Genomic DNA, 25,645 nt, shown 5'->3' with positions numbered 1-25,645 from the left:
CTTCAGAAGAGGGACCACCGGGAAGACGAAACAGCCTCTGGCATTTGTGGTGCCTGCAGCTCTACCACCCTCAGGCAGCAGCCGCTCCCCAATTCCCACAGCACGGAGACAGCCTGCACTCGAATAGGGGGCAGGCCAAGGTCCCCAAATCAAACGAGGGCTTCGGCCCCACAATGAGCATCGCTCTTTGGCCAAATTCTGGGGGGAAAACCACCCGAGGTGGGTCTCCAGTGGTGGGATTCAAAAGTGTTACTACTGGTTCTGCAAAACCCCCATTTCCTCCCGATCACCTGGGACTCGGGAGGCAGAGAACAGGTGGGGGCGGGGCCAGTCAATATTCCCACCACTGGCTCTCCAGGACTGGCCAGAAGCTGCTGGGTCCCACTCCCCCCTGTGCTGGTCTCTCTCTGGTTCGTGAGCATCTTGAAGGCATCTGACCAACCTTCCTGGGAGCTCTTGAGCCAGGCTGTTTCGGCCCTGCCCAGTTGGGGCATCTCTGCCCAGAGGCTGCTTGTCTCCTTGGATGGGGTCAGACAGGGAGGATAATCGCCCTTTGTCCCAGAGGAGTTATCCTCAAAAGACCCAAAAGTGGACATGCCAAGACAGGGGCCCCCCAGGCACTGTGTGGAGCGTCTCGGCTTCCAAATTATTCCCATAGAAACGTTCGTGTTTTGTGCGGCTGGCATCTAATTTGGGAATAAGGGAACAAACCAGAAAGTATAAATAGCAATTTCTTTATCCACCAAATCTCACGGGGGGGGGGGAGTTTATGCTGCAAATGTTGGTTTGTTCTCCTTCTCTGCGTTCTCATTGAGTTGGCATGGGGGGTCTTTGCCTGTTCCAGCTGCAGAAGGGCTGGTTGTAGGGCTGGTAAAAGTCTCTCTTGAGGTCCAGGATTTCAATCAAGGTCCACTGCTGGACCCCGCAAGGGCATTGTAAGAGGCAGGGCCTTCTCGGAGTGGCATTCTTGGAAAGAACACTGAAGCAAGCACTCTGGAGTCCAGACGGGCAACTTACAGCAGGAGACTGGATGAAGGTTTAGCTGTCAGTTACCCGATTGGCTAAGCCGCAAGTGGGCAGGCGCAGAACCACAGACAGCCCGTTGGCCAGCGATTCCCTCGCCAGGACTTCAAAGCCATCTGGAGAGGCGATTTCTCAAGACTGCGGCCGGCAAGTCCTCTCTCTTTGCAGCCTGCTTTGCAATTCAAGTGGACTCGGGTGCTTTCTCCCCAAAGTGTTTCCCCAGGCGCTGGGAGCCTCCGGTGCCGGGACCGCGGTTTCCAGAGGAAATAAATAAATAAATAAATAAACAAACAAACAAACAAACAAACAAACAAACAAATAAATAAATAAATAAATAAATAAATAAAAAAACCGAAAGCGCGTGTTTCCCGCTCATTAGAAGAGAAACAAACAAGCGTCCGGTAGGGAGGGGCTCCCGGGGAGTCGCAGGCACACGGGGCTGGCCTGGGAGAAGGAGCTCGGGGGCTCCTGCGACCACCGTCTCCCAAACAGCCTCCCCACCATTTCCCCCAGTCGGTGGGGGAGGGGGAGACTGAGAGTGGACATGCCAGCTGCGGGCCTGAGAGAGCTGCGGGCCAAAGACCCGGTAGCTGAACGTGGGTAGGGGGACACGGCTGATCCCGGGCGCCCAGTCCAAAGGCGCGTTGACCTTTCGCAGGTTAGATTAGATTAGATTAGATTAGATTTATTGGATTTATATGCCGCCCCTCTCCGCAAACTCGCAGCGCGCTCCTCCACCCCCGGTGCTCAGGCCTGGGGAGATAGGCTGCTGCTGCGCGTGGAGGTTCCTCCGAGCCGCGGTTTCCAAGGAGGAAGAGGGCGCTTCTCCACGCCGCCTGCGCTTCCTCCTCCTCCTCCTCCTCCTCCTGGAGGCAGATTGGGCAACTTGGCCCCTCGGAGGGGGCGGGAGGCTCACCTGCCTCGCCTCTCGGGTCGGCCCTTCCCCGGGCCTGGAAGGAGGCGGCGCTTCGGGGCTCCCGGCTTCGCTTGAGGCTTCGGCTCGGGAGCAGAGGAGGCGCAGGGCGCGTGTCGGCAGCATGAGCCCCAAGAAGGCGGTGGTGGCGGCGCTGGGCGCGCTGTGCCTGGTGGCCGTGGCGGGGCTCATCCTGCTCTGCGTGCCCACCAAGGACGCGCGGGACCCGCCCGCCTACAAGGTAAGGCGCGCGCGCAAATGCCCCGGCCACCGCGCGACCCCGGGCTCTCCGGGACTGGAAGCGAGCCCCCCCCCCCCGCCTGCCGCCCTCCTGCGCCCCCCCCCCCCCCGCTCCCGATCTCTGGCGCCCCCTTTGCCGGAGCGCGCAGGAGCAGCGGGGGAGGACGGGGATCGGCCCCGGAGCCCCTCAAGTGGCGGGCAGGTGGGCGCGCGCTGGCTTGGGGCGCCGGAGCCGAGCGGACTTCCCTGGCCGGGCGGTGCTGAAAGCCCCCTTCTCGCCGTAGGGGAGGGCGGCCTTCCACCTTTGGCCTCCGGGCTCTTGGGGGCGGCCCCCGTTCCTGCAGAGGGTCCGGCTTTGGCCTCGCTCGGAGGCTGCGCAGCCCTGCCGGCCGGGGCCAAGGCCGTTTGCCGCTCACAGCTCTGAGACCCCGCGGGGGGTTTGGGCTTCCTGCTGTTTTCTGAACGTGTTTGACTGGCACGAGGTGGGGGGGGCACTCGGGGAGCTGCAGGAAGCAGAAGGCGCGGGGGAGGGGAGCTTTTCATGGGTGGCATTTTGGGGGGCGCAGACTGGCTGCGTCTTGCAAGCATCTCTTGGGGGCCCCCGACCTTTATATCCTGGCGGGGGGGGCGAGGTGGAAGAGCGGCGAGACAGGAGGCCGCTTGGCACGCGGGTCCCTGCCATCCTCGGCGCTCAGCTCACTCTCCGCTCATCCCGACGGAATGGAGAGCTTGGTGCCCCCCCCCCCTCCAGAAGGGAAGGGCGGTCTGGGGCAACCGTGGCCCGAATGCTGGGCCGGAGGGGCCTTTCCTTGGTGCCCCCAGGCCTAAATATTGCTCACTCTGTCCAAGATAGGCGGTCTCCGTCGCTGGGGGTTCTGCTTAGCGGGATGGGGGTCTTGGGGGAGAGAGAGAGTGAAGCTGGGGAGGAAGGAGGAAGACAGAAGGAGGGATGGAGAGAGAAAGAAAGAGAGTAGGAGGGGGGAAATGAGAGAGAGAAAAGGGGAGAGAAAATGAGAGAGAAAGAGAGAGAAGGAAGGAGAAAGAGGGGAGGGAGAGAGAGAAAGAAAGAGAGGAGAGGGGGAAGAGAATGAGAGAGAGAGAGAGGAGGGGGAGAGAGAAAGAAAGACAGAGAGAGAGGGGGGGTTGGGTCTGTCTTTATTTACAGAGGAATCAGAGCCTGTGATGATTTCACAGAATTACATAAGTGGAGACAATTATTCTCTACCCCCAAACAGCTTCCAAGCTAAACTTGGAGGGAAACCTCTCATGGGGGGGTGGGGGGCGGGGGGGCCACCTACCTTTCTTTCCTTGAAGATTTCTTAACTTTTAAAATGCCCCTCCCCCGCAACCCTTTTGTTTAAATTTTGTGGCCTAGAGCTCTCTCAGGTCTTTTGGACTGCAAACCCCATCAGTCCCGACCTGGGTGATGAGACTTGCAGTGCAGCATGGTTGTGGAATGTTACTCTGATCTTTTGGCACTCACATTCCGCCAGGGTCCTCCATGTGGACTGGATCCTGTTTTTTGTTTTGTTTTTTTAAAAGCTGCTTTGCCTCCGTGCTCCACCCAATATGGCAGCCTTCCCGGTGGGATTCTGGGAGCTCCGGAGCCGGTCTGGGTGCCAAGGGGGGCATTTGGAAACGGGCCGATGGGCGGCTTGGCACCTGCATCAGACATTGCCAAACCGGTTTGTGGCAGGTTCTGTGCACGGATCAGCCTGCAATTCTGGGCGCATCACAGTGGCTCTTTTTTCTGTGCCAGGAGGGAAGCCCCCATTGTGGGGGGGAGGGTCCTAGCCCGGGATACCACCAGTCGGGTTAATCGTGATCAAGGGCAGCTTGGCCCCAGGACAGGAGAAGGAAAACCCTGCCTGGTGAATTATCTATCTATCTATCTATCTATCTATCTATCTATCTATCTATCTATCTATCTATCTCTATCCATCCATCCATCCATCCGATAGATAGATAGGTAGGTAGGTAGGTAGATAATTCATCTATAGTTAGATTATCTATCATTCTTTCTATCTATCTATCTATCTATCTATCTATCTATCTATCTTTCTTTCTTTCTTTCTACCTACCTACCTACCTACCTACCTAGTTGCCCTCCAGGGCTGGAGTCAGTACAAAAATACAAAATATAAAGAAACCCAATACAAATCTAAAAACCCCATCGATTAAAAACCATGCCTATAAATCCAATCACGATCCAATCAGAGGGAAAGAATGTCCCCGAGCGGGGATTGACTCTTCCATCACTTCTCCCAAGCTTTTTGGTGGGGGGGGGGTCTTCCAGAAGGGGCTGCTGTGAATTCTGTGGTTTCAATTCCATGACTTCTCCTGGGCCAGGTGAGAAGGGAAACCCCCAGGCCCTGCAGCCATCTACCTGAGCATTGAAGGCTGAAGGAGAAGCATCCTGCTTGGGAGCTCCGAAGGGAAGAGGGTCACTGGGACCCTCCTCAGAGTCAGGACGTGGGGCTAACCAACCATGGGACCGACCGCCGGGGGCTCTGGGGTTGTGGGAGGGCATTTCCAACCTTCCCCATTACCTTGTAGGGCAGGAACAGAGGCGCTTTCCGACCTGCACGTCTCGGGGGCCGAAATAGCAGGGTCAGGCCAGGTGGGAGGAGGCCCCGAAAGACCCCCAGAGCTCAAGGGAGCCGTGCAACTGGCTGTGCCATTGGGGGGGGGACGCGCTTGTCCCTCACGGCATCGTTTCTGGCTTCTCCTCCCGCTTCAGGTTTCAGCCCCTCCCTGCGCTGGGAATCCCAGGGACGGAGGTGCTTTGCCCCCCGCACGTCTCTCCCAGGCCCCGAAAGACCCCCGGAGCCCACGGGAGCTGCCCAGGAGGGCAGGCTGGGCGCCCAATCAGGGCAGTGGATGTGGGGTGCACTCATGCGTGCGGCTGGGCCAACGTGCTTGTGCCTCCCATGTCACACCCCACACCCTGGTTGCGCCTCCCACATTTGTCACTTCTTGAATCCCTGGGGGCTCTGCGGGGGCGGGGGGGCTGCCAGCACATTGAAATGCTGTGGATCAGCTTCTTCATGGGGGGGGGAGAGGGAGGGGGCCACTCATTCCAGCAGGTTCCTCCTGTGCAGAAGCCCTTCCCTCTCTTAGGAAAGGGGGGGCTGCCCCAGGGCTTGTGGGGGGGCATTGCTTGTGTCCTGCTCTGCTGGCTTGGAATTGGTCCAGAATTCCAGCCCCAGAATTGATCTGAGCTGCCCAAAGCGCAGACCTGCCTGCCCCCACCCCGTTGAAGGGCTTCTGGCTTCTCCTCCAGGGCTTCAGATTTCACACACGTACACACACACACACACAAGCTGGGAACCCTGCGGAGGTGCCAAGTGTGACTTCATTGCCTCCGGAACAAGACAATGAGCCCCCCTGACTCTGCGTCCACGGACCCTCCAAGGAAACAAGTGAATGGTTTTGTTTCTTGGGTGGAATCCAGGAGGGAGGATGAAGAGTCTAGCTGGGAATGGGATGGGATGGGGGGGAGGGGGGGGAGGGGGCAGTGCAGGGTCAGACCTGCTTTGAGGAAGGGTCTCATTGAGAGGGGGGTCTCGGGGGACAGAGCCCTGTCCTTCTCCGGCTCCAAACTCAGGAGGGCTGGTCCTGCCAAGGGCCCCAAGCCTTTGTTTCCTGCCAATGGGCCCCTCCCTCTGGGGAGTGGGGGGGTGCAGAGAGCTCTGCCTCGACCCCCACCCCCCTCACCTCAACCAGGGAAGGCAGCAGGGGGGCTCTGCGTGTGCGGAGGCAGAGATGCCCATTTCGGGAGCGGTCTCCTCTCTCCGGAGAGCTGGTCCAAGGCCAGTGTTGCTTGCTTGGAGCGGTTTGAATTGGCTCTTCCTCCTGGGAGCATCCCCGGAGTAACTGTTAAGGAACACAAATATTACAGAAGTATTGACTCTCTGGACTTAATCTCCAGAGGATCCACTTCCTGGAGGAGGCCTGGAGTTATTCGGACTTTGCATTATCTTAGATGAGGGTCCTTGGCATGTAAGAGAGAAGAAAATTCAAAAATAAAATAGTATATAGAAATTTACATATATATATATATATATATATATATATATATATTATTGAATCATCTTCTGATATACTCTTAGATTACTTAATTCTGCTTGAGCAGGGGGTGGATGAGGTCCCTTCCGCCTCTATTATTCTGCTGAACTTGTTAAAGATTATTATGTAACATTGTAGAAGAGATGATATTCTTCAGTTTGAAAACTCTTATAAAGTATTCTATTAGTATTCTAATGTATTATACTCTATAAAGAGTCCTCCAGGTCTAGGAGTTGGACGGCATATAAATTAATGAAAGAAAGAAGGAAGGAAGGAAGGAAGGAAGGAAGGAAAGAAAGAAAGAAAGAAAGAAAGAAAGAAAGAAAGAAAGAAAGAAAGAAAGGCTAGAAAGGCCCTGATTAATAGCAAGGCAATAGAGGTAAGAAAGAGCTGTGCTTGAAAATACCTTATGGGCAGCCACAGATAAACCTGTCAGAGACACTGTCGCTTACGGATTAGCTGTGATCAGAGTCTATAAAGGATGCAGGGGGGGGGTATTTGGGGGGCCAGCTAGGGACTGTTAAGTGCAATGCTTTTGAAATTTTAGGTGTGGCTTCTGGCTCAAACCTCCATTTTAAGACTAGGCTAAAACAGTGGAGACAAACCCTTTTTTGGTTCGCGTGTCAAATTGGGGGGGGGGCAGCGCATGCACATTCCAACAACCATAATTTTATGCACAAACACACACCCCTGCATGTGATCACAGCACCACTCTGCTCCTGACACATGATGCCAGGCCCGTTTTTCACTTTCCCCGGGTTTCAGGCCCTTTCTAGGAGCCTGGGGGGGCACAAAACGGCCTCCCCCCACCCCAAGAGGCCTTCCGGAGGCCAGGGATGGCCCCCACCCCCTCCAGAGGCAGGAAACAGCCTCTTTCCTGAATCCCAATGGGCCCACAAGGCCTGAAAACCACGCACGCTGAACCTGAGCTCCTGAGCCCACTGATATGGCTCCACGTGGCCCTTGTGCCAGAGGTCCACCCTCCGTGGGCTAAAAGACCCACCGCTCTTTGCAAGCTGCAATTTCCTTCCAATAAATACTTTTTTGTTTTTGATCAATCCACGTTACTTTCCTTGGCTGAAGTGGTTTCCAACAGGACGGAGCCCAGAGCTTTATGAGGGCGGTGATATGTTGAAACAGAGGAGGAGGGGGGGGGAGGAAGAAGAAGAATGCTGGGCTCCCCCCCCCCTGTTTGAGGGGATGGCCAGGAGGGAAAACACACACACGGACAAACAGACCGACCCGTGTGTGAGGGCCCTGGACTCCTCTGGCTGCTCTGAGCAACCTGGGTGTATCTTCAGAGGGAAGACCCTTCCCTTTGGGGTCCAACCGAAGGCAGAGAGGGCTGGTCTGTCGCCCATGTGCCACCACTGGATGTGGCATTTCCTCCTTAAAGGATGAGGGGTTCACCAGGCACTCACTTTTGGGGTGTCTGCTGAAGGGGGGGCCGTGTATCTTCCCCAAGGGAGACACCAGCCTCGTGGGGGGGAGGTTTTCACCAGGGGAGCTCCAGCCACTCTCCACCCCTGCCGTCAGTCGTATCTCCTCCACCTAACACCTTCACCAGATGCTGAAGAAGCCACAGCACAGCGCACCCACAGGTTGCCGCCAACTCAGTGCCATTTCCTTGCGCACACGTGTGTGTGTGTGTGTGTGAGAGAGAGAGAGAGAGAGAGAGGGAGAAGTGAAAGTGGTGGTGGGAGGCGGTGTGTGTGTGTGTGTGTGACTCAGCCACTGCCTGTGTTTGGGGCTTGAATTGTCTCTGCAGTTATAATGTATGGCTATTTCCTGTGGCCTGGATCCTTTTAGCCCAATAATGGCCAGCTGGTTGTGCAACCCAGAAGATTCTTCTCCCCCGACCTCTGCGTGGACCCCCCTCCACCCAAATCTAGCTCATCTGGGCTCTGGGGGCCGTGGGGGGGGAGGAAGGAGGCAGCAGCAGCAGCAGAGAAATTATTTGTGAAAGCAGGAAGTTCCCTGCGTTGCGAGTGAAGCGTCTCCAGGGGGATGAAACGTCGAAAGGGGGCGAGCGGCAGAGGGCAGAACCCACAGATTATTGTCAAGGCATCAGAGTACGCAAACCGGCGTTTAATGTTCTCTTTGGGGTGGGAACAAAGGGGCAGGCATGAGCACACCAACGTCCCCCCCCTCTGCCCTAATGTTCCCACAGACCCAGACCATCCCATGTAGACATCTGTATACTTTTGCTGTAATCGCATCCATGTTTGAAAATAAATAAATAAATAAACCGGACGGTTGTGGGAAAAGGCAGGTGGGTGTCACGATTGGGGTCCGAGCAATGCAAGTGGCCCACAGATCTAGGAGGCCGAATAGCCCAGACCAGTCGTGTGATTCTTTCCTTCTCTGCATTGTGGGATAATCTGACCAGGAAGGGATCAATATATCACAGGTCACAGCTAGGAATCCGACCCCCCCCCAGCCTCTCTGCCCCCCCCCACCGCATTCCTCTGTTTTGAAATCCCTCAGAATGTGGTCAACCTTCTGGTTGTTGCCTTGGAATGCGCTGGCTCTAAATTGTGAGTCAACCGGAGCACTTTTTACGGGTGTGTGAATCTCTCTGAGATTCTTGGGCCACACTGACCAGGTCCTGAGGCTGGACTCTACTAAGGAGGTGACTGCTCTCGGTCCAGTTTGACCATTCAAGGTTTCCAGAGGGGCCGCCAGACAGGGAAGCCGACCAACTGGCTGTAGAGTGTGAAGATATGGGGGCAGGGATTTATTTTATTTATTTCCTTTTGTCACATACGTATTGGTGGTATACAAAAATATAACATTTATATAGGTGATACTAGCAAGAGAGAAACATGAAGACAGGGGACGGAAGGCAGGCTGGTGCACCCATGCAGGCCCCTTGCTGACCTGTTAGGAATCGGGAAAGGTCACCAGGGCAGCAAGGACCGGTTTTAGGGAAGCTGCCCTTGCTATCAAGGAGGGGCTGCCCCAGAGTTAGAACATCTGGGAGGACCTGCTCAGGGTTCCAGGACGGGACAGGAGGGTCCTGGCTGCAGAGAACGAAGCCTCCATAGGGAGAGATGACGAGGGTCCTCCTGCCAGGGGAAACTTGGCAAGACCCTCCAAGGGCAGGAGGGCCTGCCAATCACCATGGCAGACCTACCACATGAGAGACACGGAAATATTTGCACTTTGCATTTATTAGTTTGTCAAACGTGTACAAGATAGAAGGTATCAATATAAACATGGATATGAACGAACGAAACAAGCGCAAATCAATGGGGCCAGTAGGAGCGGGATGGGAGGCACGCTGGTGCGCTTGTCCACGCCCCCTTTGCAGACCCCTGAGGAATGGGGGCAGCTGTGTGGGTTGAGGAGGGAACAGCAGAGTCCGGTGGAGCATTCCAGATGTTGTGGCCTTTGGAGCATGAAAGAAAGGGGGCGCTCTCTCTTCCCTTGGCTTCATACTTTGGCTCATTGGTCTCAAGGCTGCAGAATGGGGGACTTGCGGGTCCCAGATTCTTCATGAAGTCTGGGAGGGGTCTTCCAGGGAGGGGGCAGAGAAAAGCGAGGTGCCCCCGCCACCGGGAAGCCTCTTTGCCAGAAACTGAAAACGTGTTGGCCCATTGTGGGGATTATAGCCGCCCAGAGTCCCTGGAGAGTTGGGTGGCATATAAATGAGATTAATTAATAAATGAATAAACATTTTGGTTTGTGTCTTATGGGATGGGTGGGCGTCTCCGAGGGCTGATCAGGTTGTTGCTTGTAGTGAAGGGCTCGTTCCCGTGTCTCGCCCTACAAATTTCTCCACCTGGAGCTGTAAATATTTGGCAGGCTTGCAGAAACGTTTAGCCCGAGTCCTGCCAGGTTCTGACTAAGGCCGGTTTCCTGTGTGTAGCTGGGCTGAATACGTGTGTTCTGCAGATAATGGGAGTCCAGCCAACGGTTGTTTTGCTCCACTTGTAAAAAGCATCGTTTGCCTGCACTCTCCCCCTGCCACACAAATCCCCAAAAGTGCCCTCCCGTTGGTGGGAGAAGACCCTCCTGGGGTCTTTGAGGGCTGCAAACCTGCACGACTGGCCTTGGGGTCAGGGAGCCTTTTGGCACCGCCTGCCAGTCCGTGACCAGCTTGTGCCGGCCCGGTTTTGCTTTGTCCTCCTGCTGCTGAAGCCCAGCTCCAGTTCCAGGGTGGAGCTTTGCCGGATTCCTCTGGTGGGGGGGCGGCTCAGGGGTCTCTTGATCCTGCAATTGTGGCCGGCAGAGGAGAGACCCCTCCCCTTGCTCAAAAGGCTTTAGGGAAGGGGCTGCAAGTGGTGGCTTCTGCTCACTCTCGCTCCCAGTCCAGGATCGTGCCAGAAGTGTGACATTTCTGCACACGCACACACAAGTGTAGCAAGCATGTGCGCGTCCTCATTGCTCCCGGGTTAAACTACTCTGTGCATGTGCAGAGGGTTATTTTCACTTAGATTTGGCTCCAGTGGACGGATTCCAAGGCGGAGGGCCGGCTGGGCATCACTGCTGCTTCGGTGAACTGGTAGGAGGGAATTCCTGCTGACCGTTCTGGAGACCTGGTCCAAAGCGGCAGGAACCCCCCTCTGCCTCGCCCCAAATAGACAGGGACCTGCTTGGCTTTTGGGGGAGGGGGATTCCAGGCCGATGGCTCGAGAGGCAGCCTGGCTGAGCTGAAGGGAAGTGGGGTCTGCTCACTCCCCCCCCAGGACGAACCAAAGGGAAGATGGGTCTGGGGAGAAGGGCGGCCCAGAGGTACAAATCACAAGTCATACATAAATAACAGAGATCCTGTTTCAGTCCCAGGTGAAGGCAAAAGCCTCGGATGACAGGCAGAGACAAAGGATGAAAGTCGTGTTGCACAACCCAGAAGAACAAAAGGCTGCAGGATGTGGGGAGAGGAGGCAGGAAGGAGGGGAGAGGATCCTGCTCAGCCCAGCTCTCTTTGGGGGTCCTGTGCCCAAAGGGGCCTGGGAGGGGGCTGTCCTGTCTCAGCCTGGGCTCCCCCCAGCCTCCCTGCTGCTGTACCTTAGCAGAAGCCCCTGACTGAAAGCAGGATGTGGGTCTGGGGGGGGCACGGGTGGCCCAGGGGCTTCCCAGAGGTCATGGATGGGGAGATTTTGCACCCTAGTCTTCAGGCGGGTCCTGAACAGCTGCACAAGGAAAATTGGGGTGGGGGGGCTTTGCTCAGGCTGCTTGAAGTTTCCAGTACTGGAAACTGGGCTGTGAAATAATTGACTGACCCTTCACATCCTGGACACAAATTGTTTCAGCTCCTACCTTCAAAACGTTGCTACAAAGCACTGCACAACAAGACAACTAGACACAAGGACAGTTTTTTCCGAACGCCATCACTCTGCTAAACAAATTATTCCCTCAACACTGTCAAACTATTTACTAAGTCTGCAATATTATTAATCTCATCGTCCCCACCCTCCATCTCCTCCCACAAATGACTGTATGACTGTAACTTCGATGCTTCTATCGTTACAATTATAAATAAGGTACAATGCCTATTTGTACCTTTTGTCTTATCACAATCATTAAGTGTTGTAACTTATGATTCTTGACCAACTTATCTTTTCTTTTATGTACACTGAGAGCATGTGCACCAAAGACAAATTCCTTGGCCAATAAAGATAATTCTACTCTACTCTACTCTACTATATGTTCCTTAGTCTATTCCCTGCCAAGGGCTTTGGTCAGTGCAAGACACATCACCTTGTATCCCCCAACTCCTGTCTTCAATTCTATGCTGGCAGGATAATTCTGTCAGGGGCTTCTGCTAAGGTACAGCAGCAGGGAGGCTGGGGGGAGCCCAGGCTGGACTTCAATTCTATGCTGGCAGGATAATTCTAGGAGTTGAAGTCCACAAGTCTTCAAGTGGCCAATTTGAAGAGCTCTGCCCTGGACAGACAGGAGTTGGGGGATACAAGGTGATGTGTCTTGCACTGACCAGAGCCCCTTGCAGGGGTTGTCAGGTTTGTGGAGCCTCGTCCTGGGTGTCTCCAGCCCAAACAGGGGAACCTAATTGATGTTTCCTCCTCCCCTGTTCAGTATGGGATCGTCTTGGATGCGGGCTCTTCCCACACCGCCATGTTTGTCTACAAATGGCCGGCCGACAAGGAGAACGAGACCGGGATTGTCAGCCAGCACAGCGACTGCCACGTGAAGGGTAAGAAGGCTGGGGGCTCTGCAGCCCCTCCCCCTGTGGTTTGTGGGAGGGGGCTGTGGCTGGGAGGAGAGTTTGCCCTCAGAGGCCCCTAAATGTTGCTGAAAGCACTGGACGGGAGGGGTCCCTTTGTCCCCAGCACTGGGAGAGGGCAGAGAGGGTTTACTCTCCCTCCCCCCCCATCCAGAGCCCCTTCTGGGCATGGCATAACAGGGGCCCCTCCTGGTGTGGAAGAGCCCGGTTTGGGCTGTGGAGACGCCAGGGGGGCCGGTGTGATCCTGTTCCCGGGGGAGGCGAATTCCCGGGTGACTTGGCCTTGCTGCCGGCTGGGGTTCCCATTCTGCGTTTTGGGCAGAACCAGGGCGTTTGGTGGTTCTTTCCTCCTTAGTTCCGTTTCTTTTCCCCGCTGGGCATCAGACAAAGCGCTGGCAGGGCCCACCTGGCGGAAGGCTGTGGGAGGGAGGCCCGGGGGTTCCTCTGGGGGGAGGGAGGCAGGCCAGGACGGGAGCTGTCCCAGCCAGGGGGAATTCATGCCAAGGGCCACACTGGCTCTTTCCCGGGCAGCCGGCAGGGGCTGAGGCCTTTGCAGCAGAGCCCCCTTTCCCAGACCGGCCTTTTCCAGACCGAATTTGGGGCCGAATTCCCAGCACACACCTGGAGGGGAGGGGAGGGCAGTGCCAGGAAGTAGAACCTGGGCTGAGTCAAGCTGTGTCCTGGGTCAGCAAGTCCTTCCAGGTTCCTCTTGGCTGCTGAAATACCTCGTTCCTTTCCCTGCCTGGAGAGGGACCCCCCCCCTTCCACTGGGTGTGCTGGGCAGGCTCTCCCTCTGCCTGGAGGGGCATCCCGCCCGCCTGGCACTCAGGGTGGGTGGATTTCTCAGGAGACGGCATCTCAAGCTACTCTGCGGACCCACCGGCAGCTGGTCAGAGCTTGGTAGCCTGCCTTGACCAGGCCTTGCAGGACGTCCCGAAGGAGAGGCACGGCATCACCCCCCTCTACCTGGGGGCCACGGCGGGCATGCGGCTGCTGAAGTAAGTCTGGGCTGGCTTCCACCCCCAACGCGGAGACCCCACTCCCCGGCCTCAGGGGGGGCAGCGCTTGGCCATCCCCTCCCCCCTCCAGCTGGCGAAGGTAGCAGTGTCCTTGCAATCCGACCCATCCATCCTTCACTTGGGGAAGGACCAATTCTCACCACCCCCAGACACAATGTTTACACACTAAATCTCTCTATGCCCCCCCCGGTGACCCTTTCCAGCGAGTGGGCAGCCCCAGGACCCTCCGGCAAAGGAGGGGGGCCACGCTGGGACATGAAGAAAGGCCCGTTTCTCTGCCTCTGCAGACCCTCCCTCCCTTTGCATAAATAGTTGTGAGCAGGAGGGGTGGGAGGAGCTGGGGCAAAATAAAGGGGGTGGGGTGGGGCCCCTCCTCCAATCAAGTGGGGCTGTCTGGGCTGCTCAGGCTCACCACCATTCTCCCTGCCAATCCCCCTTCATTCATGCCCCGGGTTTACGATGCATGAAAACATTCACGGAGCTGCCCTGTTTTCCCCCAAAATAAGGCAGCCCCCTCTAAGCTGAGCAGTGAGCAATCACTCACTTAAAAATCATCATCAACTCAGAGTTTTCCAAACCTGCCCAGAAGCCGAGAGGGAAAGATTGAGAGGGAAGGAGAGAGAGAGAGGAAGAGAGAGAAACAGATAGAAAAAAGAGAGGAAGGAAAAGAGAAAGAAAAAGAATGGGAGTAAGGAAGAGAGAAAGAAAATCAAAATCTAGTTTGAAACTAGCTCAACTATTTAAGTGGCATTTTGATATTGATAGAGTTGCCCTGTTATGAGCTCACTGTTATAGACACACAGTACAGTATTTTATTTTGAAATTCTCTCAGGCAAAACAGGGTGGGTTTTTTGTTTGTTTGTTTGTTTGTTTGTTTATTTATTATTTCTGTGCTGCCCAGTCCCAAAGGGACTGCCGCTCAGACACTATACTTTTCCGCCCACCCCCCCAAAAAATTAGAGGGAACACTGGCCCCCAGTAAGACGCCCAGTCGGGCTTTTGAGTGCATGGCAATAAGGCCAAGTGGTTATTTCAGGGTTCAAAAAATATAAGACAGGGACTTATTTTGGGGGGAAACACAGTAGCTTTTCTCTGTCGCTCTTGCGCTATCTTCCTTCCTTCCCTTCTTCCTTCCTTTTTTCCTTCCTTCCTTCCTTCCCTCCCTGTCCTTTCCTTCTTCTGTCTTTCTGTCTACCCTGTTTCCCCCAAAATAAGGCCTCCTCCTCTCCTGATAATCAGCCCAATCAGACTTATTTCAGGGTTCAATATATATATATATATATATGAGAGGATCTTATTTTTTTGGGTGGAGAACATGGTGGAGCGGGAAGAATCATGCAGCCTCAACGTGGATGGTGACCAGCCCAGCGGCCCCAAGACCTGAAAGAGACCATGAGGGCATCTAGAAGGGAGAGAGGGTCAACCCTAGCCTGGTTCAAGTCATAACGCATTTCAGTGTGTGTGTGTGTGTGTGTGTGTGTGTGTGTGTGTGTGTGTAGCATTTCTAACTCGCAGGCTTCAGACCGCGTCCTTGAAGCTGTGACGGCCACACTGAAGAAATACCCCTTTGACTTCCGGGGGGCCCGGATCCTGAGTGGGGAGGACGAGGGCTTGTTCGGCTGGGTCACCGCCAACTACTTGATGGAGAACTTCATCAAGGTGGGCCCGCCTTTCCCTCCCTTTGCTCTTCCTCCCAGTTGTGCGCCATTGGCCGGTCTTGCTCTGACCTCAGCGCAGGATCTCAGCCCGATTGGCCAGGGGTTGAGCCCGTGACATCACACAGAAGGCCTGCCTTGTCTTCTCTCCAAATGGGTGAACTGTACGGTCAGGGAAAGCGAGTAGGACGCTTGGCTGCATAGCTGGAGGTATCACAAGCAGGAAGAGGGAGATTGTGATGCCGCTGTATAGAGCGCTGGTGAGACCCCATTTGGAATAATGCTGTGTCCAGTTCTGGAGATCTCACCTACAAAAAGAGATGGATAAAACTGAACGGGTCCAAAGACGGGCTACAAGAATGGTGGAAGGTCTTAAGCATAAAACTGATCAGGAAGGACTTCATGGACTCCATCTGTCTAGTCTGGAGGACAGAAGGAAAAGGGGGGACATGATTGAAGCATTTAAATATGTGAAAGGGTTCAATAAGGTTCAGGAGGGAAGTGTTTTTAATAGGAAAGTGAACCCAAGAACAAGGAGACACAATCTGAAGTCAGTTGGGGGAAAGATCAAAAGCAACATGAGAAAATATTATTTCAGTGAAAGAGCAGTAGATGCTTGGAACAAACTTCCAGCAGACCTGGTTGGTCAATCCACAGTCACTGAATTTAAACAGGCCTGGGATAAACATCCATCCATCCTATGATAGAATACAGGGAATAGTAGAAGGGCAGACAAGATGGACCAGGAGGTCTTTTTCTGCCATCAATCTTCTAGGTTTCTTCTATGTTTCTCCCCAGTACGGCTGGATCGGCCGGTGGATCCGCCCCAAGAAGAGGACGGTGGGGGCCATGGACTTGGGCGGGGCCTCCACGCAGATCACCTTTGAGACCACGGCAGCCCCCGAGACCCCCGGCAGCCAGGTGACCCTGAAGCTGTATGGGCAGCCCTACAAAGTCTACACCCACAGCTTCCTCTGCTACGGCATGAACGAGATCCACACCAAGCTGAAGTCCAAGGTCCTGAAGGTAAGGCCTGGCCCACGGGTGGGTGGCAGTGGGGCAGGGCCCCTGAGGCCGGGATTGGGCCCTGCAGGTCAGTGGGGGCTGCCGAGGGGCCCCTCCGCTGCAATGGGGGGGTTCTCCCCCTCCTCTCCCTCCTGCTTCCCTTCGCTCTTTCCCTGGCAGGCAAAAGCTTACGCCCTCCGCCTGGACAGCCCCTGCTGGCCCCAGGGATTCAAGCAGAGCTTCCCCATGGAGAGCGTCTACGGGTCGCCCTGTGTCCACCCCGAGAAGCCCCCCAACTACTTCCCCACAGCCATGGTGAACATGAGCGGCTCTGGGGACCCCGCCCAGTGCTTGGCCCACGCGGAGAGCCTCTTCCAGTTCGGGGGCTGCTCCTACTCCAGCTGCTCCTTCGACGGGGTCTTCCAGCCCCCCGTGGAGGGGGAGTTCATCGTGAGTCTCGCCCTGTGTGTGTGTGTGTGTGTGTCTTGGGGCAGCGGCTGGAACTGAAGCCATGAAGCTGTGGGGGCTCCAACACTGGCGGGTTTCAAAGAGAGACAGGACAGTCGTTTGCCTGACGTGGTCCAGGGGCTCGCAGGGGGCTGGACTAGAAGACCTCCCAGGTCCCTTCCAGCTCTCTTATTAGGTTATTTCCCCTCTCTCTTGGCAAGGATGGCGCGCTAATGCCCCCGTGTGGGAGAAAAGTGGCATGACACCCCTTTTCCAATTCCATTTGGGGCAGGGGGGGCTCTGGTCATTCTTCCGCCATTGATTCCCTGCTTGCCTGGCCTGACTTTAGTGTGTTTCTGCGTTTTTTAAAGTTGAGTCTTTCTCAAATTGGATTCATCCCTGGGCAGTAATGCAGAAGTGGGTCACCCTGTTGCTTTTGTGAATTCTTGCACAACTGCCCAGATTCAGCTACACCCCCCTATAGACCAAATCCCCCCCTCTTCTTTAAGAGAACCTAAGAACCTCAGAAGAGCCCTGCTGAATCAGGCCAAAGTCCATCAAGCCCATCATTCTGTGTCCCACAGTGGCCCCCAATTGTCCAGGGGGATCTTGAGCAGAAAGAGAAGGCAGGACCCTCCCTTTCCCTTGACCCCCAACCAATGGGACCCAAGGGAACCCTGCCTGCCTCCACCAACACAGAGGCGGCACATGGACATCCCTTTCAATCACCACCTATGATGCACTCGGCATCCCTGAATCTGTCTCATCCTGCCTTGAAGAGAATTCAGTTTGGCCTGGCACCTGCTCCCCCCTCCCCTTCTGAAATATTTATTTATTTATTTGTCTTACTTATGTCCTGCCCAACTCTCAAGCGGCTGAACTCTGGGCAGCTGAAGTGAGATTTTATTTATTTGTTTGTTTGTTTATTCGATTTTTATGCCGCCCTTCTCCTTAGACTCAGGGTGGCTTACAACAGAGGTCCCCAACCTTTTTTGCACCAGGGACCGGCTTTCAGCTAGACCAGTTTTCCATGGCCCGGTGGGGGGGGGGGGAGCTAGCTGTCAGCGGCGCCGTAAAAGGGGCGATCAAGAGAGGAATGGGTGAATGAATGGACGGAGGGTGGGAAGGAAGGAAGGAAAGAGGGAAGGTACAGGAACAGAAGAAGGGTGCAAAGAAGCAAAGAAAGGTGTGAAAGGGGAGAGTAAGAGAGGAAGGAGTGAAAGAAGGGAATGAGGGAGGAAAGAAGGGAGGAAGGAAAAGGAAAGCAAGAAATGGAGGGAGGAAAGGAAGGGAGGAAGGAAGAAGGAAAGAGGGAAGGGACAGGAACAGAGGAAGGAAGCAAGGAAACTTATGAAAGGGGAGAGTAAGAGAGGAAGGACTGGAGGGAGGGAGGGAAGAAGGTAGGAAGGAGAAAGAAAAGAAATAGAGGAAGGAAAGGTAAAAGAGAGAAAGAAAAAGAGCAAGAAAGAAAGAAAGAGAAAGAAAGAAAGAAAGAAAGAAAGAAAGAAAGAAAGGCAACTTCAAAGAAAGGCTCACTGAGCATCTCTCACTCTCTCTCTCTTTCTATCCCTCTTTCTTTCTTTCTCTTCCTTTCTCTCTCTCCTCTTCCTTTATCTCCTCTTTCTCTCCCCCCTCTCTCCCCCTTTCCCTCTCTCTTTCTCTCTCCCTCTCTTGCTATCTCTCCCCCCTTTCCCTCTCTTTCTCCCTCTCTTTCTCTCTCTCCCCCCTCTCTCTTTCTCTCTCTCTCCCCCTCTTTCTCTCTCTTCTTCTCACTTTCTCTCTCTTGTTTTCTTTCTGTCTCTTTTGCTTTCTCTCTCTCTCACTCTTTCTCTCTTGTTTTGTTTCTCACGCTCTTTCTCTCTCTTGTTCCCTCTCTCTTGCTATCTCTTTCTCTCCCCCCCTTTCTCTCACTCTCTCTTTCTCACTTTCTCTCTATCTTGCTGTCTGTTGCTTTCACTCACTCTCGTTCTCTCTCCGTTCTTCTCAGCGGTGACGCGCGCACGCCCTGCCCGCCTCACATTTGCCGAGAGGACTTTCGCCCCGGGCTCTCAGCAAGGGGGTTTGCATGAGAGGCGGGGCCGGCGGAAGGTGATATTGAATGTCGGGGGCGCACGGGCGGTTTTGTGCGCGCTCCCTATCTCCCTGCTAGCCCACTCGGAATACGTATTCAAAATAAGAAAAGCCTTTGCCGGTGAAGGCTTTTCTTATTTTGAATACAGTATTCCGAGTGGGCTAGCAGGGAGATAGGGAGCGCGCGCAAAACCGCCCGTGCGCCCCCGACATTGAATATCACCTTCCGCCGGCCCCGCCTCTCATGCAGCCCCCTTGCTGAGAGCCCGGGGCGAAAGTCCTCTCGGCAAATGTGAGGCGGGCAGGGCGTGCGTTCCGGGTGCGGGAGGAGCTGCGGTGAAAGGCAGGAGGTGGCAGAGGAGCAGAGGGGGCAAATCGGGCGGGCGGTGGGCAGCGCGGAAAGGCCGAGGGGGCCCTGGCGCCGCGGACCGGCTGAAAACCCCCAACGGCCCGGTCCCGGTCCGTGGACCGGCGGTTGGAGACCCCTGGCTTACAACATGTTAGCAATAGCACTTTTTAACAGAGCCCCCAGCCTCTGGCCCCCACAATCCGAGATATAGTATCCTATATATTTGACTGTGTTTTACAATGTATTGGCCCCATTGGAAACGTCACTTTAAGGATCTTAAGCCAATGGCTCATTTCTCTTCTTCTCCCCTTAAAGGCCTTCTCCGCATTTTTCTACACGGTGGATTTCCTCCGGTCAGTGATGAAAAGACAAGTAGCCACTCCAAGTGACCTCAGAGAAGGCGCAGAGGCCATCTGCAGCACCCCCTGGAGTGAGGTGGGTTTGTGCCCCTGAACCTTCCGTCTCCTCTGTCAACCAAGGCCCAAACCCTTTCAGCTCTGCTGGACATCCCTCGGTCCCCCATCCCACCAGGAACATAGACCTGAAATCCTTCTTTAAAAAGTGGGCTTAAACTTGAATTGAAACGAAGCGGAGAATGCAGTGGCTCCTGGGTTGGACGAGAGCTGGTGGCTTCATCTGGTTTCCTGCCAGCTCCAGACCAGGCCTACCACCTCACAGGTCAGTTGGGAGGATTGAGAAGGGCAAGGTGGAGCCATGGCCATTTCCTTGACGTAGCTGCAAAAGGAGGAGTCCAGTGCCTTTCGTATCTCAAAGGAGCACCAGGCTGGATTCCACCCACACGTCTGGGGCAGAAGACGTTTCATTGCCCTTAGTTGGAGGAATGTGGGCTGGGACAATAAAGCCCATCAACAAAGGCAAAAGGCAGCAGGAGAAAAAACGGCTCAGAAGCAGAGAGGAAGAGGAGCAGTGGAGGTGGAGGGGGGGCGCTCAGGAGGATTTGGGGGAAGAACCCCTGAAAATATAGACTGCCCAACGATGAAGTGCAGACGAACCCTCCAAACCCTCTCTAGGACCGGATAAAGATTTGATGAAGAAGAAGAAGCAACCTTGGAAGGAAGTGGAACAAATAGTTTGTGATGGGGGTGTGTGTGTGTGAATAATTCTCTTATCATCATGAAATGGGGGGGGGGGAGATAAAGTGTGTGTCTCTGGAGGGAGGGGGGGGTGATAGCAGCTGCTCTTCCGAAGGCCAAAATCCAGCCTGGGTGTCTCTTTTTGATGCTCCTTCCAGCTGCTCAAGAAGGCGCCAAAGCTGGAGCCCCACTTGCAGAACTACTGCGCGATGGCCACCTTCGTCTCGCTGCTGCTGACCCGGGGCTACTCCTTCAGCAACTCCACCTTCCCCAACATAGCCTTCCAGCAGAAGGTAAGGCTGCCCTGGGCTGCGCTGCGGGTGGAGGTGTTCGGACCTGGGCTTCCTACACGAACTGCAAACGCAGTCCTTCTATTCCAACGGCTGTAGGTATTGTAAAACACAGCACTAGGTTCCAAACAGTGTTAATTAGTCCGACAGAATTAGGCTGCCAGAGTCTTTCGGAAGGAGGCTGATAAGCACCAACCTTTATCTCTCTTGGCACGCTGCCAAAGGCCTAATTGGCAAGGAGCTTTGTGTGGCCAGACGAAAACATGGAGTCAGAACGGAGCTTCTGGCCAGAATTGAACTAAGTTGCTTCCTGCGATGAGCCCTTCTGTGTGCTCCACTTAAATAGCCTAAGGGAGGGGCCAATGATCTCCGAGCTTACTCCCGAGTAGTCCTTCTCCTTTGTAACTGTTCTGGCAGCTCTGCACATGTGCGCATTGGGAAGAGGCCCCCCCGTTCCCTCTGCCTCGCTCATGTCAGCCTCTGGAGGCTCCGGAGTCAGCACAGAACTTCCCGATGGCCCAGGCTCCCTCTCTGCCTCGTACATAGAGCCTTCTCCAGACTCCAGGCCTGGCCAAGGTTCCTCCCCAGCCTCCTCGCTGTCCGATTCAGCAGGCTGCTGGTGGACCCCCAACAGGCGGAGGGTTCTGCAGTGGATGTGGGTCAGCTCAGCGGTGGATCTAGAGAGCAGCCTCCGGATTGGGGCCTGCAAGCCAAGGGGGTCTTTGTGCAATTGTGCTTTTCCCGCTTTTGCAGGCCGGCGACACGACCATCGGCTGGGCCCTGGGCTACATGCTGAACCTGACCAACATGATCCCGGCGGAGGAGCCCAGCTTCCGGAAGAGCACCGACTTCGGCCCCTGGGTCGGCCTCATCCTCCTCTTTGTCGCCATCCTTCTGGGCAGCCTGCTCAGCATCTTCTGCCTGCTGAAGTCCTCCAAGGGGCGGGGGGCAGTGTAGACCAGCCCTCTCCTGCCCTGCCTTCCCTGGTCACGCACTGGGACCACCAGCCTTTTGCCAAAACTCAGGAAGGAAGACACCAGAACAAACAGAAGCACCAACTCTCCTCGGGTGGTGGGCGTGTGCAGCTCAACCCCTTGCCTGCCTCCTTTTTCCTTCCTGGGGGGCCACGAGCATCCCCCCACCCCCTTCAAGAAAAAGGTGCTGCCATTGACCAGGAAAGCTTCCTGCTTTGTTGATAGACTCAGGAATTTCTAAACCTCTCGGCCCAACAAGACGCTGCCCCCCCCCAGGACAAAAGACCTTGGGAGGAAATACAGAAGGAGTGACAACCCCCCCCCCCCGAGTCCTACTGCCTCTCAGCAACACCAGCCGCCTTCAGAAATGGGGGTCCCTTAACAAGCCAATGTGTTTGTCCAAAATCTGTACTACGGAAACTTTCATGGGTCCCAGAAGTCCCCGCTGGACTCAGGTCCTTCACTGGGGGTGGGGGTGGGGAATCACTTAGCCCAATGGTTCCAGACTTTGGGTTGGGGTCTTTTGAGGCAGCCACGTGGAGTTCTGTCAGCCACAACTGCGGGGACTTTCATTCATGTACAACCCAGGTGTGACGTGGCTTAGCTTTTGGGGACCCCCCTCTTTTAGGGGGACGGAAAGCCTTTAGCTCTGTTGCTGATAGGAACTTCTCCTTTTCCGCTTAGTAGATCAACGGCAGCGCCTCTCCCTCCTCCACTGAGCCCCTGAATCAAAGCCCATCGTGGGAACAAGGCCTCCTTTGGTGTTTTCCTTGGCAGAGCGGGGGCCTGGGTCCCCCCCAACCTCTGGGAATCTTTTCCAGAAGCCAAGAGAATAATTCCTTTGCTCCCCCCCCCCCAAAGTCTCTGTGTCCTTCTGGTGTGACACCCATCAATCAGAAACTAAGGATAATCCACAGCTGAATTTATATTTTTTTACCTTTATTCTTCCTAGGAATAGGTGAGAAAATAATGAGGTTTACTTCTGAGCTGACGTTTGCCCCCTAACAGTCGTTTCCCGCCCCACGTCTTTGAACTGGAGATGAAGTCAGGAGAACTGTTTTTACTTTAATAGGACTGCATTATATTTTTTTTAAACCAACATTATCCGGGATTTGGGGAGGGTTTGGGGTTTGTTTTTGCCATTCTCTATCTTGATAGTGCAACGATATTAAAATTTCCTATTCTTGGCTTCTGCAAAAAATATATATTTTCAGGGTGGGCAGAAAAATGCCCCCAGCACTGCAAACCGGGGGTAGGAAGGAGGCAGGTGGGATTTTTAAAGAAAATGAAGTGCTGGGGGGGGGGGGGTTTAGTCCTTCTTGGCTGCCTCTTGTCGATCCTCAGGGCCCACCAGTTCCCTGCGTTTTTCCTTGGTGCCTCTGGCCCTGGGTCCTATTGTGCCTGTTTCCCATGTAAAGAAAACCCAGTGATTCTGGCCTTAAAGAAATCCTAATAAAAGCTCGCTTAGTGACTGACCCGGTTGGTCCATTTCACTGGCAAAGCCTTTGACCTCTGGGTGGAACCGGTGCCCTGGTTCAGCGTCTGATCCTGGTTTGTTTGTTTTGTCAAGTAGGTATTGCAAATATACAAAGATATAACAGGGTTTATCTACACGATGCTAGTCAGAGAGAGAGACATTGAGGACAGGGGAGGGTGGGGCACGTATGCATGGCCCCTCACTGACCTCTGAGGAACCGGGAGGGGTGGGCAGTGGAGGGTTAGCAGGTGAGGATACTACAGAGTCAGGTAGTGAGTTCCAGGCATGGACCACTCGGTTGCTAAAGTCGTATTTTGTTTGATCTGCAACTGCAGCTGTTGCCCTCCTGGGCCCCACACCTGCCTTGCTCCCCCCCCAACTGCCCCCACCCTCCTTGCCTTCCAGAAGAGTCTTTGGGGCCATTAGATCCTTGCCCCCCCCCCCGCAGATGAATGTGTTGAGAGAGTTGATTGAATGAAAGGATTGTTTTTATGGCTTCCTTGAGCCCCACGCCTGCATTGGCCTCCTGTGCGGGGCTGGTTTTCCGGGTCGCGTTCTTAGCCAGGGGGAAACGGGCGAGGAAGAGACCGGGCGGGCGCCTGGGGGAAGCCCCCCTCCCCGGGGACAACGGGGGGCTGCCGGCTGCCTTCAGCCCTTCCCTGGTTCCTCCCCCCCCCCAGCCCCGCCGACTCACCTGCCCCACGGCTTCCCTCCTCCGGCGCGCCCAGGGGAGCCTGGCTGGCGGGGCAGAGGTCCGCGGGGCTGCAGGAGCCCTTCCCGGGCGGCTGGCGGGCATCCGGGCTTGCGGCAGACGTCGAGGCAAACGCCGAGCGGGGGCGGGGGGGACTCACCTGGTCTAAAGGGGGGAGGGAAGCGCGCAGCCGCAGTGGCCGGGCGCTCGGGCAGCCTGCGCACCTGCTGCCGGTGTGGCAGGTGGGCGGCGGCCTCGGAGCGGGCGGCGTCATTGGCTGCCCCGCCCGGCTCCCCCCGCGCCCCGCTCGCCTCCGGTGCCGCAACCCGCCAGGCGCCTCCTCCGACGCGGCCCCGCCGCTGCCGCTGCTGCGATGCTCCCGCGACGAGGCAGCCGCTGAAGGATGAGCGCCGCCCGCCGCCGCCCCTGCCCGCTGCTCCTGCCGCCGCCCCGGCTGCTCCTCCTGCCGCTGCTGCTGCTGCTCCTGCCGCCGCCCGGCGCCTGGGGGCTGCTGGACAAGCCCGGCGGTAAGCGCGCCCCAGGCCCTCCCGGCTGCGGAACATGGGCCCGGGAACTCCCCTCCCTCCCTTCCCTGCGGGCGAGCGGTCCGGGTGCCCACGGCGGGGGGGGGGGGGGAGGTCCCGCCATCTGGCTCCGGCCTCCCCGCTCCTCCGCCCAGCTCGTCTCCTGGCACTGAGGTGGGGAGGGTGGGCACTGTAATCCCGAGCAGCTGGAAGGCCGCCTGCAGGCTATCTTTTCCCGAAGCCCCCCCCCCCGCCTTTGTTCACCCCCCCTGGCTCCGCTTCCCGAACTTTTGGCCTTGAAAGGGGGCTCCGTATTACACCCCCCCCTTCCTCCTTCCATGTCAGTTGTTGTTCCCTTTGAGAGGCCTTTGGGGGTCCCTGAGCCCCCCCAGCAGCCTCGCCTGGATCTCCCCTCCACAGAGGGGGTCGACCAGCCAGTTGCCAGAGAGCTGTGCCCCCCCCCCCGTTCCCATGACATCATTTCTGAGAGCTCTTGGCAACTTTCCTCCCCCCCCAATCTTTGGAGAGTTTGTGCTGGGAAATAATGGGGGGGGGTGGAGGCGGAAGGGGCTGCTATGGGGCAGCCTGGGAGGTTTTGCAGCTCCTGCAGCCTTGCCTGGCTCCCCCTCTCTGCCCCCAAGGCTGGAAAGTGGGGGGCAGCTCTTTCTGTTTATGGGGGGCGCAGGGGGGGCTAGTAAAGGATGAGATGGATGGCATTGGGGGGGAATCCTCTTGGGGCACTTTGAGCGGCTGGTGGGTGACTCAGCCATGGTCCCGTCTCTCCCCCCACCCACAGCAATGCTGGCACTTTGGGGGTGGCAGAGTCCTGAACATCTGAGAGTTGAGAGAGCTTGGGGGGGGGGTCCTCCACAAAGGCAGGCGACCCCCTCCCCTCCATCTGCCTCTGGGAGTTTCGGGAGCGCTGCCCTCTGGGGGGGTCTCCCTGGCATGGGTGAGGCTGGGGGGGGCCCATTGGGCAGAGCTGCTTTGGGGGTGCCTTCCCTGGAGGCCACTCGGCCAATTCCACCCCTCCTCCCCCTCCTTCCCTGGGCTGAGGCGGCCGGCCTTCCCTTTGAGACCCTCTCCGCCTGGTTTCCTTTCCCTCCGCGAGGGAGGGGCTGCTCTGGGGCCATCCCAGCGAGGGTCCTTTCCCTGCTCCTCTCTGACTGGATCTTGTCCCACTTGGCCTTGACTCTGAGCCCCCCCCCCCAGGCGTCTGGGGCAGCTGTAGGGGCCTCGCAGCTTTCCCAAGATCTCTCAGGGGTCCCCAGAGGATGGGGGGCTTCGGCTGGAGCAAAGTGACCTCTGGCGGAGGGGGGGGAGTGTACGTTATTTCACGGGAGCTTTGCAAGCAGATCAAATGGCTGGAAGGGGTCGATCCAAAGATGTTCCAATGGGGTGTGTGTGTGTGTGTCTTTGGCACTGGGTGCTCGGCCCCACATAACCCTCTTTCTGGGGCAAGGGGGCCAGGCTTTCTTTTCTTAGGCAGCCCCACTCCATGTAGGGCAGGTGGAGATCTGGGTGGCAGCTTCCCACGAGTGAGGAAACATCGATATTTTCCCCAGCGAGTCTCAGAAATGACAGGCCGGCTTTGAATGACGGGTGTTTGTTTCCTGCAG

General features: G+C 56.0%; 2 protein-coding genes across 2 annotated transcripts in view; both read left to right on the top strand.

The window, feature by feature from the left end:
* Positions 1-1,979: 1,979 nt before the first annotated feature.
* Positions 1,980-22,809, top strand: ENTPD2 (ectonucleoside triphosphate diphosphohydrolase 2). The gene is made up of 9 exons (XM_070758445.1): positions 1,980-2,177; positions 12,284-12,401; positions 13,279-13,429; positions 14,950-15,109; positions 15,904-16,131; positions 16,291-16,560; positions 19,292-19,411; positions 20,229-20,363; positions 21,114-22,809. Exons 1-9 carry the CDS (start codon positions 2,061-2,063, stop codon positions 21,315-21,317), a joined length of 1,503 nt encoding a protein of 500 aa, XP_070614546.1. The 5' UTR covers positions 1,980-2,060; the 3' UTR covers positions 21,318-22,809.
* A 980-nt stretch (positions 22,810-23,789) lies between these two features.
* NPDC1 (neural proliferation, differentiation and control 1) overlaps positions 23,790-25,645 on the top strand; it is a 13,836-nt gene continuing 11,980 nt past the window's right edge. The window contains exon 1 of the mRNA XM_070758444.1: positions 23,790-24,029. Coding sequence (XP_070614545.1) covers positions 23,906-24,029 — 124 coding nt within the window. The 5' untranslated portion in view covers positions 23,790-23,905. The remainder of the gene's footprint in view (positions 24,030-25,645) is intronic.

This window comes from Erythrolamprus reginae, chromosome 8 (genome assembly GCF_031021105.1).
Source record: "Erythrolamprus reginae isolate rEryReg1 chromosome 8, rEryReg1.hap1, whole genome shotgun sequence".
In the NCBI taxonomy this organism is placed as follows: domain Eukaryota; kingdom Metazoa; phylum Chordata; class Lepidosauria; order Squamata; family Dipsadidae; genus Erythrolamprus; species Erythrolamprus reginae.
The sequence above is the reverse complement of the archived record's forward strand: the minus strand, read 5'-3'. Positions and strand labels throughout refer to the sequence as shown.

What these genes read in the sequence shown, in the direction of transcription:
- ENTPD2 (XM_070758445.1), top strand. Translation starts at nt 2,061, where the DNA reads ATGAGCCCCAAGAAGGCGGTGGTGGCGGCGCTGGGCGCGCTGTGCCTG. An exon ending in GGGACCCGCCCGCCTACAAG is followed by an intron (nt 2,178 to 12,283) that starts GTAAGGCGCGCG and finishes TCCCCTGTTCAG; the next exon opens with TATGGGATCGTCTTGGATGC. An exon ending in GCAGCACCCCCTGGAGTGAG is followed by an intron (nt 19,412 to 20,228) that starts GTGGGTTTGTGC and finishes TGCTCCTTCCAG; the next exon opens with CTGCTCAAGAAGGCGCCAAA.